Raw genomic sequence first — 12,910 nt, 5'->3', positions numbered from 1 at the left:
GAAAGACGTGCAGTCTATGGCTATCCATGAAATCATCTCTTACATGATTAAAAATGATGGCAAATTGATAATAGAATAATGCAACCACAGATGTACAGCACTTTATTAGTGCAACCAAGTAACAATGATGGGCAACTCTCATCTCAGCTTTCTCTTTTCTCCAAAAATATCAAACTAGTTAAGTAAAACACAAAAGCTGCCTTACTGAAATAAATGAATAATAATAATAATCAGAGGATCAGTGCATAAATTGACCTAAATAGAACTGAATGACAAAAATGGCCACAAATGTTGAATGGGGATGTGTTTTTTTTAACCTTGTTAGATCACACGCAGTCATGTTGGAATAATTTTCCAGGACATTTGACTTTTTCTCCCATTTTCCAGGTGATTTCCAGTACTGGAAAACTGGTCAACTGTTTTCCAGGTTTTCCAGGACGCGTGGAAACCCTGTGATACTTGTATTTTCTGTTTACAGAATTAGTTTGATTTTTATTTTAGAGGAGGGCCAAATGACTGAGTGTGTGTACCTTGGGTTTGTTGCTGTGTTTGGGCTGAGCAGAGACAATCTGCTGGGGTGTTTTGGCAGCAGGACAGTCCATGGGAACGTTGACGTTTTCCTTCGCCTTCATGAGGTTCAAAACCATCTGAGGACTCGTTTCCCTGAAGACAAGAAACAACCGAGCTTTTTAAACATACCATATATACTCAATAAATACAATCTATACACTTTAAATGTCATATATGAACTTGGAGAGTTCTATCAGTGGAATAAATGAAGGAATGGTGATTAAAAAAGGGGCAACTTTTGGGGTAAAATGCAGTATTTTAATGCACTTAAAGAGATAGAACACAGAACAGAGAACTAAAATATATTCTAACCGCTTGATGAAAACGTTGCTGATGCATCCGGTGAGATTTGTGAGCCCGTGGTTGGGCATTCCTCCAAGGAAGGTTCCAACCATTGACGTCGTCCCACCTCGACCACGGCTGTCTATCCGGATTCCCTCCTTCCCCTTCTCCAGCACGTCGTCCACGTACAGACGCATCCTGGAATATCAGAACGTTCAGGTGAGACCGAGGACGAGGATTTTAAACGCTGAGGTGAAGAACTCAGAGGTACGACCATCCTACCCGTTGTTGTTGTTGTAGATTGAGACGTAGTGGCTGTTGTCGTCGTTGTACGTCTTCTGCGTCTTGATCTCACTGTTGCCCGCTCTCACGACGACGTAGCCTTCGTTCAAAAACACCCGACACGCTCCATCCTGCACACGACGAACAGCCACAGGCCAAAGATGTGTCAGTGAGATACACAGCACTAAATAACAAACAAGCAGTATCTCAAAGTTCTCAAAGAGATAGAGAGAAATTCAAATAACAACCTGGTCCTGATGGTAGAACATGAGTCCCTCCTTCTGCTCCGTCCTGAAGCTGAAGCTGGCGTAGAAGTTGTCCCTGAGGCTGGGGATGTTTGTCAGAGCAAAGTCCAGGTAGCTCTGACCCGAGAAATGACCCTCACGAGCCACCTGCAGGCGAAAACACAGCAGGTCAAGACACACGGTATCCTAACAGACATTTGTTTTGTTTATGCACATCTTCAGGAAGGCAGAAGTAAAAAGAAATTCATTGAACATTTTTAGAAATATCCATTTACATGAGGATATAGCCTGAGATGAGACTGAGCTGTATGTAGATGATAAGTAGAATTATCTATGTGACACAAACACTAATTATCCTGTTTTACCATTTAAAATCATCCTCTAATGCACAAAAGACTCTCATTTTGTTCACATGTAATTATTTTATGACAAGATTAAAAGGATTCGGCTGTATGCAGATGATATGGTGCTCTACTCTTCAGATCTCTGTTTAAAATGAAGCCCTTACTGACCTGCACACAGCCTTTTACATATCTACATCCTTATTTTACCAATATATCACTGATCTGATGCATAAGAAAATAACTTATTTATATTAAGAAGAAAATTCTACACAAAGTTCAGATTCGACTGTATGCAGACGATATGGTGATCTAAACCAGGGGTTCCCAAAGTGTGGTTCGGGACAACCTGGGGGGGTCGCAAGACACAAATGAGAGGTCCTGAGACGTCTTCCAGAATGTTTTTTTCTCTTAATGATCTAAAAATAGTAAATTTTACTCCTTATAGTAAAAAATATCTACAAAAATAGACACTAACCTTAAAATAAAACCTTGAAAATAGAAAATGTAATGAGCTTTCTGCCTTTCTTTGTTTCCAGATGACTCCTAAGTTTAGAGTTAGTGAACAGTTAATTATCTAAAGCATCAGCAGCAGCAGGTTCATTCATAACGGCACAGGAAACACAGACACATGCTCATACAGGTAGGGTCATTTTCTGCAGACCAGCTAAATGAAGACACATTAACCTTCTTATGAGCATAATTATATTCAGGCCGCCTGGATTTATTTTGATTTTATGGCTGTGGAATTGTCAAAAAATGTGCAATGAGTGAGTGCTTCTGCACTTCTTTTTCCAAGACAACCTCAACTTTCAGTATCTGGCAGTTTTTCAACATTGTTGTGTGTTTATCTCTTTCAATATATTTATTCTTAAATAAAGATTTCACAATACACAAAACCCCCACAAAGAAAATAAACCCATAATGCTCACAGAAAACATTATCAAAACAAAGCAAAACAAGACAAAAAAAGACAAAAAAGACAAAAAAAAATAAAATAAAAGACAAATTTTTCTTTCACAGTGTTAGTACATGCAGCAAACACAACCTGAAACATGTACTGTATACATTTAACATTTTAATGTGATACATTTGATACCCCTATACTTATTACTCTTATCCATTCTTCTTTCAGATAAGTTGCTTTTTTTGACCAGTCTGTTATAAAAACTTCAAGAGTGCCTCTGAGAACATGAGATAATCTCTCTAATGGTAAAATAGACATGAGTTTTTCATACCACATTTTAATGTCAGGAGGCTCTTCATCCAGCCATTTCTGGAGAATAGTGAGCCGTGCCGCATAAAGAGCAATTCTAAGAATGTATCTGTGTTTTCGTAGATAGGTTGAATCTAATCCCAATACAAAACTAAATGGGTTTAAAGGAACATCAATTTTAAATATCTTCTTAATTTCCATTTGGACAGATTGCCAAAAACTTTGAACTTTAGGACAGGACCACATCAGATGACTATAAGTACCACAGTTAGTTTTACATTTACAACAAAATGATGAGCACATGGAATCATATTTACATCGGATAGCTGGGGTAACATGCAGTCTATGAATAATTTTGTATTGCGTTTCATAGGATTTGTTAGAACATGTAATTTTCTTTGCATTTAACAGAATATTTTTCCACATTACATCATCTAAGTGGGACCCGAAATCTTCGCTCCAACTTGTTTTACTCTTTATATTAGGAATTTTAACAAACATTTGAGTATATAAATAACTTAGAATGTTCTTCTTTAAAGATGAGGCCTTAAGTACCGTCATTTCAAGTTGATTCACATTCAAACCATGTTTATATATTGGAACAGCTTGGATGTAACTCCTAAGCTGTAAATAATGAATAAATTGTGTTTGAGGAAGATCAAAATCAGTCATAAGTTGAGAAAAGGATTTCATAGTCCCACCTGAGAGGAGGTCTTGTATTTTAACAATACCAGAATCCCTCCATGCTCTAAAACCCAGATCTGAACAAGACTGAGCGAAATCAGGATTACAGAAAATAGGCGCTAAAACAGAATATTTATTCATAATCCCAAAATGTCTTTGTACAAGGTTCCATGTTTTCAAAGTATTTCTGACGACGTTGTGTGTTTATGACACTATAATAACAGTTAACAACGTTTGCACTGCAGAAGTCCTAGGGGCTAACATAATGACAACTATATGGACGCAAAGGTCTATTTCTCCGCTTTCTGGGGGTTTTTGAATTTTCTAGATTCCTTAAACGGTTCAGGAGTTACGGTTTTGAGAAGTACCTAGTCAAATCCTGTCTGCGGCGACGGTTTGGGAAAAAGAAGGTTAAATCACTTTGAGGGACGGTGGGGGTTGCAAGCAAGCGTGCCGGATACGGCCCTGGTGGTGAGGCTTTCAGCAGTGTGACTGCCCCCTGGTGGCTGGCTGCAGTATAGGTCAAAAACTCCCGTCTCCCCCATTCATTTGAATGGGGGAGCAGTCAAACTTTAAAAAATAAATACACGTCGTACGACTGTTTCTCACATCCGTATGCTGTGGTGATATGTAGTTAGTATTTGAGTGTTTTGTGTCCAAGGCCTCTTTTTTCTGAAAAGTTTCTTCTTCGTTGGTTATTAGAGTTTAAAAAACGGGGTTTTACTTCCTGTTTCTTTTGATTCACAGCCGCCGTAGAATGAAACTTCAAAGTACACACAGCGTCTTGTGACGTTACGCTGTAGGGCGGAGCTTATTACAAAGGCTTCACAGGCTCTGGCTGCACAATGGCGGCGCCCAGGAGAGGGATTTTTTGGCTTCAGAACTGTACAACGGGAAGAGGCGGAGCAACGCTGTCCATTTTTATTTACAGTCTATGGTCGCAAGTCTTTGGCATCTATATTTTGGGGGTCGTGGGCTGAAAAGTTTGGGAACCCCTGATCTATACCACACACAATCAACCTGCCTAAATGCAACTATGCTGAACCTCTAAGTGACCTTTCACTCACATCTTTATTCTGGTAATAAAAAACTAACCTCATGCTCATTAAAGTTATTATAAATTGGATTAATCTCAAGCATAAAACTGTAACGAATGAGGAAATGTCAACAAGTTTTTTAAAAAGGGTTTCTCACCAGGAGGTCGCTGTCACAGCCGAAACTGACTCCAGAGCTCGCCATCCTCTTCAGGTCGATGTGAGAGTTTTGGGCCTTCACGTTTCTGAAACAACCCTTCAAAGAGGCCTGCTTAGAGAACATAGACTTCAACCTGAGAAGAGAGGGAAACCAAAAGAGATCATCAGTGACATGCAACGGATTAACAAAGTTATTACAACGGAGTCTTAATGGATTATGACTGTTAAAATTTTAGGCCTTACTTCTCTGGCATCTTGTCCTCCGGGACTCCTCCCAGGAAGTACATTCCACTGAACGGGGGGATCTCCTCTGTGAACTGGTGGGTGTACAGGCTGATGCGGTTGTTTCTCACCACAATACGCTTCTGGCTTGACCGCAGGATGATGATCTCCAGCTGTAAAGTTAGAAATGAACAAACCATGAGTCAAAATGCATAAAAAAGATCTTCAGTTCTCCATGACAGTGACAACCAAGTGTAAAACACTGGTACCTCAAGTAATACCTCTCCTCTCACTGAGATGTGACGCTCAGAGAAATGAGTGAAATAGAGAAAGACGTGTCAGACTCACAGCTTTAGGGTCGGCGTCGCTGATCCTCAGGATGTCAGATGAAGGCTCTTTGGGCTCGAGCTCCATCAGCTTCCCAGTGAAATCATAGAACACCTTGAGTCTGCCCTGAAGCACAGCCAGACACAGGAACTGATCCTGAAGGAGGAGAGAGACGTGGAGAACGTTTTTAACAGACTTTAACAACTCTGGGATCAGACTAAACATCTCCTTCATAATGACTTCAAAATGATAAACGGTGAGGTCTCTACCCCATTCTGCAGCAGCAGCAGGATTCCATTGTGTGAGAGTAGTTTCACTTCCTGTTCGAAGCGCTGCATACGGGTCGATTCGTCTGTAAACTTGATCTCAGCGAAGCCGGTACCATCAAAGTATGCTGCGTCATCCACCCAGGCCTGAGTCAGCGTCGGCTTGGACCTGTGGTTAACATTTTTGAAGCATTAGACAGAAGATAAGAAGCTGTGACCTCATGCATGCTGTTCCCCAGTTCATCTGAGACAAGGTTCAGAGGACTGACCTGCCACAGGGTTTCTCCTCCGTGGTGTTGAGCTGGAACGTGTGTTCAAAGTTATACAGACTGAGCACTTCCTCGTTCAGTGTATCGAGCTCGATGCAGCCCTTAAAGTTCGGCAGAGCGAGCGGGGTAGGTGGCTGAAAATGAGAAAGGTAAAGACATCAGTTTCACATCAACACAGTCCCAAACCTCAAGATATTGATTTAAGTTATTTACTCTGATTAAATCTGACAGATTATTTGATTGTATGAAACTAATCTGCAGGTTTGAGGGATTCAGTTTGGGCTCTGAAACAAGCTACAGAATCTAAATCTCCTTTCAAAACTTCAAAGTCAAAACGTTCTTCTCTTTTTTCCCTCCTTGTACTCACTTTGAAAGAACTCGGGTATCCTCCCACGTAGAAGACGGTGTCGTCGGTCAAAAGGTTGAGCAGGCCCTGATCTCCGCTGGCCTCCACATACGCTTTAGTGACTCTCTGATCCCCCTCAGAGGCCTCTGAAGACATGGACATCTGACCGAACTGGAGGATCCTGTATTCAGGGAGACAGAAGATGAGCATATTGAATAAAAGGCTGCATGCAAACATCAGAGCATAAGATGTAAAGGCTTGTATTTTTAGCCGAACTGTGTTGCATGAAGAAGTTCTGGGTTCAGGCAAATATGATTTAACTTACATGTAAAAAAAACCCAGAATATATATTATTTAAGTTATATTTTTGGGGCTTTTCAGCTTTTATTCTGAGAGGAGAGGATAGTGGATAGAGCAGGGGAATGTGGTAAAGGGGTCCGGCACTCCATACATGGGGTGCACAACATAACCCCTAGGTCAATCCAGTGTCCGGAAACACCAGGATGTTTTAGTGTAACTGCAGCTGGCATACGATACACAGGTATAAAACAACCCAGCTCTTTTATTTTTACTTTCTTTGACCCTCATTTCTCAAAAATGATTCCTGGCGTTACAAATACAATCAATGAAGTTAAAATACAAATATAAGCAGATCCAGATCTTTATGCTTCATTGTTGTCGTACCTTTCCAGCACGATGCTGTTGAAGTTTCCGTTCGACTTGACGTCTTCGTTCATCGTCACCTCAGCGGTTCCTCCTCCGACGTTGAAGAACCAGCGGAGCCTCTTCCCAACCAAAGCCAGGCCCAGGAACTCTTTACTGGACTACAAGAACCACAAAGGCAGGAATGAACTACAGAAATCCAAACTGGAATCCTAACCAAAGATCTTATCGTCTAAAAAACAGAAATATAAACCCCCAAACAATTCTAGTAATATGAGAACATGCAGTGTGATTCAAGGTGAGACACATTTAAAAAAAATTGAGAAGTGAAAACAACAGCTTGAAAGTAAAACTCAAAAACAAGCTGATCATGACATGCTAAAAGAAGCTAAAAACACTGGTGATAATTCAGTAAATACATCAACTAAAGCACAGAACAAGCTTCAGTGTTGATGTGTCGATGCTTACATCCTTGTTCCCGAGGTAGAAGACAAACTGCTGGGTGCTGGCGTCCTGCCGTCTGCCTCGTGTAGCCTCAGGCAGCGTGATGTAGAGCTTCAGGGAGGTGTAGGAGGCGAGGTCGGCCAGGTTACGAGGAGTACGGACCTGAACGCCCGACTTCCCGTTAAACTTCAGCGGCACGCCCACCTGGAGAAATGTGCAGGATTACATAATTGAATCAATCAAACTTACATTAAGTGATCTAGAGCAGTGTTTTTCAACCTTTTTTGAGCCAAGGTACATTTCATACATAAAAAAAATCCTGAGTCACACCACCAACCAAAAGTTTTACAAAATGACACATTTAGTCTTTCAATATATGAATGTATTTATCTGAGAGAGGGACTTCGGCTACTTCTTTCACTGTGTCAGGGCAAAGCATCTTATTTACAATAGCTTTTGCAGGTAGTATTATTGTCCCTGCCACAGTGTGTGGCTTTCTTAATTTGGCTAAGAGTTCAGCTACTAAGTAGCTAGCTTTGAGAGCTCTCGCAGTCACCGTTGTAGTTTTTTCTCAACCACCCCTATTACGCTCTTCATCCGGGTTAGAATTTTGTCCAGGGCCCTGTTTGGAGTTTTCATTTTTATGATTCATAGTTTATTGTTATTTTCACAGTAAACAAGCACAAACAAGCAGGGGCACCCTGAACGGCAAGGGCCACCTAGAACTAAAAAAACAAAACAATAAAATTACATACACACATATACAAATAATAATCATAACAACAACTTCATTTTTCCTTTTTGAATATTTATCCATTGCTTTTGTACGTCTACGTCTTGTCACATACACCTCACACGCATCATTAATTCTATTGTCTTAAATTAACAAGGTCATAAGTGTGCTTCATTGCCACCCAGTGGGTGGGAAGCGCAGGTCAGTACATGGACGAGGACTGAATTACTCCGCCAGTCACTGCACTGCAGGCACAGACGCACTACATGGCAAATTATTTGCAGGATATGAATAATACTTTTTTGGAATAACTAAGTGAAATTTGATAATGTCCCACGGCACACCTGACGATCTGTCACGGCACACTAGTGTGCCACGGCACAGTGGTTGAAAATCACTGATCTAGAGTGTCTTATTGAAAGGTCTGAGTGTTTACCTTGCTGGCAGCGTTGCGCGCCTGCTGTATGAGCTGTCTGATGCGGTTGATGTTCTCTGAGATGTTCGGCATCTGAGCCGAGTGGTTCTGCAGTTTGTCCAGCTTCTTCATGAGCATGGGGATAGTATCACCAAGAGCTTGCACTAGAAACAGGGACGGGGGAGACCAAAAACCAGGGTTAGATCAAAACCAGTTTTAGTGCCAATCATCCTACAGTTGGAATTTTCCTTTCAGCAAGTTAAGGTTATTTAGAGATGCATCAACGAGCTCCTACCGGTCTTGTTGGCCTCCATCAGGGCGTTGTTGATGTCATCGTTGGTGGTGTTGGCGTCTCCGTAGGTCTGCTGCCATTTGTCAAGCTGCTCTTTGATTGGACGCAGGGCATCGTTGACTTGCGTCGCCGTGGTGTTTGCATCATCCGCAGCTTGCTTTGCGTCCGCGATCACCTGACTCACATCTGATGAAAGAGGAGAAGGAACAAATGAAAAAAGAGTGATACTAACAGGAAGATAATAATCTAAAACTGTATAAACATCTACAGTCTCATATATAATGGGTGTGCATGTGGCTTCAAGGGCTTTTGGAGTCATCCTCTAGTGGACACTAGAGGAACTGCAGTTTTTAGCACTTCTGTATCGACTTCACTTGAGTTGCACCTTCTAAATCTATTAAAATGTTTCTTTTATCATTTAAGTCTTCAATAAAAAGAGAATAGAAGTTGAAATACTCACTTAAAAAAATAGAAATGCATAAATCTAACACTTAATGTTTTGCAATAGAAGATCTTTGACTTTTCTTGCATGCTGAGCTTCATTTTTAACTTTTATATGCATCTTCTGATTTTGATAGTGTGTGATTCCTGCTCCTCTAGAGTTCAAAAGCTTATCTTAAGCTGCTTTAAAGGTAGTGTTTTGCACGGTTATGTGTGATGGATTTCTGCATCTTGTTTGCTGTGCGTACTTGAAGTGAAGTTGAGGTTGTTCTGAACCATCTCCAGGTCCTTCATCACGTCAGCCTGTTTGGTTTTAGCCTCGTCCAGTCGCCTCTGAGCATCCTCAAGCTGCGGCTTCAGATCTGTGCAGCACAAAGACACATCACTATAAGCACTAAAAACATCCAACTGAAGATCAGGGAGATTATAAAAGTGATGCACAGATGTGAGCTTACCGTTGTTGAGCTCATCGCTCAGCTTCTCCACTTCCTCCTTCAGCTCCACGCTGTGGTTCTTCAGAGAGTCGGCGACCTGACCGAGATCCCGGTCCTTGATATTCTAAATAAACAACATTTACAAGTCAGGCAAACACGAGTGAACCTCTCAGACTTTGTATTTTTGATATCTGCATGTTAGTGTTAAAACTAATAAGAAGTCCATGTGCACGCTTTACCTCCATAGTTTCGTTTGCAGCCTTGGCGGCTATGTTGGCGGCCTCCTCTGCCTCCTTGATGCTGTTGATGATCTTGTTGTAAGCTTGTGTCACATCCACAAATCCTTCCTTCTTGGTTTCTTCAATCAAACTGCAGAAAAACAAAAACAAAAGCAACACTTGTTAAGGTTCTGAAGCTTCGTCTGCATCTGTTTACATCTTGTTTCTTTAATAACATTTATAAAGAGATAATCAGTCCTTTACCTGGACAGGTTCATGGCTAAGGTGTTGAGCATCTCTGCGTGTTTCTCTGCTCTCTCCACCAGCGGAAGTTTAGAGTCGGTCCAGGCGAAGTCCTGCACTTTCTTTGCAAGCGGGACCCTAGCACCGTCCAGCTGAGCCGCCAGCCGCTCGGACTCCTGAGGAAGTACAAAAATGAAACATGGAACTTCTTCTTCTTCTTCTTCTTCAGTTTCACATTAAAATGCACAAAAACCTTCCAGATTTTGCATCTTAATGATGCTTCTGAAGCCTGTTCTAACATTTGGTTTGACCTCTGACCTCTTTGGAGTCGTGCAGCGTGGACAGCATGTCGTTGACCTGAGCGACATCGTCCTCCGCCATGTTCAGCTGGTCGTACACCTCCTTCTGCTTGGACATCAGGTCCTCCAGTCTCTTCTGTGTGTGAGAAAGAAAGACAGGATCATTGCTGTTATCCGTCCTCTGCTGACCCCCCCTCCCTGCTCCTGATGGTCTCCTTGCTCACCGTGTTGTCCTCCAGCGTCTTCTCGTTGGCGTTGTTGATCTCGGCGGCTCTGGCGGTGTTGTTCACGGCTTCGTTCAGGGCGTCTCGCAGGTCCATCATCTCAGAGTTGAAGCGAGCGAGGCGGTCTCTGATGGTTTTGGCCAAATCCACGTTGTCTCCCTGACGATTAGCGAGCTCCTTGTTAACCCGATCCAACACTACAGAAAGGAAACAGAGGCTGACTGTAAGACATCAACACTAACCTCAGGAGGTAATCCATCCCTCAGTGTTTGAGCGAGTGATTGAACTTACACTTCCCGGCCTCCGTCCTCTCTTTCTCCGCCACCTTCTTCTGTCCCACGCAGCTCCTGTACCTCATCTCTCTCAGCATGGCCTCCACTTCCCTCATCTTCCTCTCCCTCTCCTCGTCCTCCAGATCTGCCTCCGTGTTGTTCGAGGAGGAGCGGTTCGCCATCATTAAGATGTCTGAGGAAAGTGAAATTCATTAACGCCACAGAAACAAATCTTACTTACCACAGACATGACTGCACCTCAGTTATATACCAAGATATTTCTTTGACATTGATTTGAATGTTAAAGATGAACCTCACTCATAGTTAGAGCTGGCTCAGGCTTGGACAAGCTCTTAGTTATTCTGCTATAGGCTTAGACTGCCGGGGGAACTCACAAACTATCACTTCCTTTAACTCTTCTTGTCCCTTTAAAGTTACTAACCATAGTCCTTTCTGGGGTCCCTGAGCTCCCTTGTCTCGTAGGTTCCTCTGGATCTCTGCTGTAGATTCCTTTTTTGGGTCTGTTACTCATCCTTTCTTTACTTCTTTCATTCACTCCTTTTCTGTTCTTCTCTCTTGTCTTTCTTTATTTTATTCCTTTCTCCTTTCTTTCTTTCTTTTTCCTTTCTTTCTTTCTTTCTTTCCTTCTTTCTTCCTTTCTTTTCTTCCTTTTTCCTTTAATTCCTTTCTTTCTTTCTTTCCTTTATTCTTCTTTTCTTTTCTTCCTTTTTCCTTTCTTTCTTTCCTTTTTTCTTTCTTTCTTTCTTTCTTTCTTTCTTTCTTTCTTCCTTTCTTTCCTTCTTTCCTTCTTTCCTTTAATTCCTTTCTTTCTTTCTATCATTTTTCTTTCCTTCATTCTGTCTTTCTTTCCTTCTTTCTTCCCTTCCTTTTTCCTTTCATTCCTTTCATTCTTTCATTCTTTCTCTTCTTTCTTTCTTTCCTTTCTTTCTTTCTTTCCTTATTCCTTTCATTCCTTTCTTTCTTTCTTTCTTCTTTCCTCCTTTCTTTCCATGTTTCTCCATCCTTTATCTCTCCTTTTATCATCCCCTCCTTTCCTTCTGTCATTCCTTCACCATTTATTCTCCTCTGTTTCTTTCTTCTGGTCTCCCTCTCTTCTCTCTTTTCTTAGACCTTCCTGGAGTCCCTGAGCTCCCTTGTCTCGTAGGTTCCTCTGGATCTCTGCTGCTGTGGACGTGCCAGACTCCAGCTGCTACAACTACTACTATCCGTCTCCCCACTATCATCTCTCTCTCTCTCTTCACCTCCTTCTATCCCTCTCTCCAACACGGTCTCAGCAGATGTGTGTCTAACATGAGTCTGGTCCTGCTGGAGGTTTCTGCCTGTTAAAGGAAGTTTGTCCTTGCCACTGTAACTTGCTAAATGCTGCAAAGTGCTCTGCTCATGGTGGATTAAGATGAGATCAGACTGAGTCCTGACTGTAAGATGGGACTGGATCTGATCCGGTCTTGATGTTGGGTCTGTTAATAATAGAACATAGAGTACGGTCTAGACCGGCTCTGTTTGGAAAGAGTCTGAGGATGACGTTTGTTTATATAAATTGACTGAAATGAACAGTTTGCATCATAATGTATAAATGTGATGAGCTTTAGGAGTCCTCTATCCTACCGTTTATATCCATGGTCATGTTGTTGATGAAGGACAGCAGGTCTTCTGCCCTCTGGTGTGTGTTTGAGGTACTCTCCCGTATGTCACTAACTCTGTCGGTCATCACAGCAACCTGAAACAGAAACACGACAACAGCAACACCATAAGTGCAAGAACAGCTGATGTATTTGGTCACATCTGCTCCTTTGAATCAGTATTTGGAGATTGCTTGAGTAAGTGTGATCTCACCTTGTCCTGCAGTTCGTTGATGTCATCGTTGTTATTCGCGATTTCAGCCTCCAGCATGTCGGCCCGACTCCGGCTGTCATCCAGAGTGCTGTTGTAGTTCTGCATCGCTCGCTACAGTCATGATAAAGTACATTA

The 12,910-nt window shown here is 41.9% G+C and overlaps 1 protein-coding gene across 1 annotated transcript in view; it reads right to left on the bottom strand.

Annotated features, from left to right (window-relative positions):
• lama5 (laminin, alpha 5) overlaps positions 1-12,910 on the bottom strand; it is a 122,261-nt gene that overhangs the window by 8,415 nt on the left and 100,936 nt on the right. Inside the window, exons 34-56 of the mRNA XM_034694911.1 lie at positions 12,776-12,886; positions 12,548-12,659; positions 10,941-11,114; positions 10,650-10,846; positions 10,445-10,561; positions 10,148-10,302; positions 9,905-10,034; positions 9,687-9,789; positions 9,480-9,593; positions 8,794-8,976; positions 8,520-8,662; positions 7,375-7,554; positions 6,928-7,067; positions 6,265-6,424; positions 5,898-6,031; positions 5,632-5,797; positions 5,384-5,518; positions 5,057-5,208; positions 4,815-4,947; positions 1,383-1,526; positions 1,135-1,265; positions 883-1,050; positions 531-663 (exon numbers count right to left, since the gene is read on the bottom strand). Coding sequence (XP_034550802.1) covers positions 531-663; positions 883-1,050; positions 1,135-1,265; positions 1,383-1,526; positions 4,815-4,947; positions 5,057-5,208; positions 5,384-5,518; positions 5,632-5,797; positions 5,898-6,031; positions 6,265-6,424; positions 6,928-7,067; positions 7,375-7,554; positions 8,520-8,662; positions 8,794-8,976; positions 9,480-9,593; positions 9,687-9,789; positions 9,905-10,034; positions 10,148-10,302; positions 10,445-10,561; positions 10,650-10,846; positions 10,941-11,114; positions 12,548-12,659; positions 12,776-12,886 — 3,315 coding nt within the window. The remainder of the gene's footprint in view (positions 1-530; positions 664-882; positions 1,051-1,134; positions 1,266-1,382; positions 1,527-4,814; positions 4,948-5,056; positions 5,209-5,383; positions 5,519-5,631; positions 5,798-5,897; positions 6,032-6,264; positions 6,425-6,927; positions 7,068-7,374; positions 7,555-8,519; positions 8,663-8,793; positions 8,977-9,479; positions 9,594-9,686; positions 9,790-9,904; positions 10,035-10,147; positions 10,303-10,444; positions 10,562-10,649; positions 10,847-10,940; positions 11,115-12,547; positions 12,660-12,775; positions 12,887-12,910) is intronic.

Source organism: Notolabrus celidotus, chromosome 11 (genome assembly GCF_009762535.1).
Source record: "Notolabrus celidotus isolate fNotCel1 chromosome 11, fNotCel1.pri, whole genome shotgun sequence".
Lineage (NCBI taxonomy): Eukaryota > Metazoa > Chordata > Actinopteri > Labriformes > Labridae > Notolabrus > Notolabrus celidotus.
The sequence above is the reverse complement of the archived record's forward strand: the minus strand, read 5'-3'. Positions and strand labels throughout refer to the sequence as shown.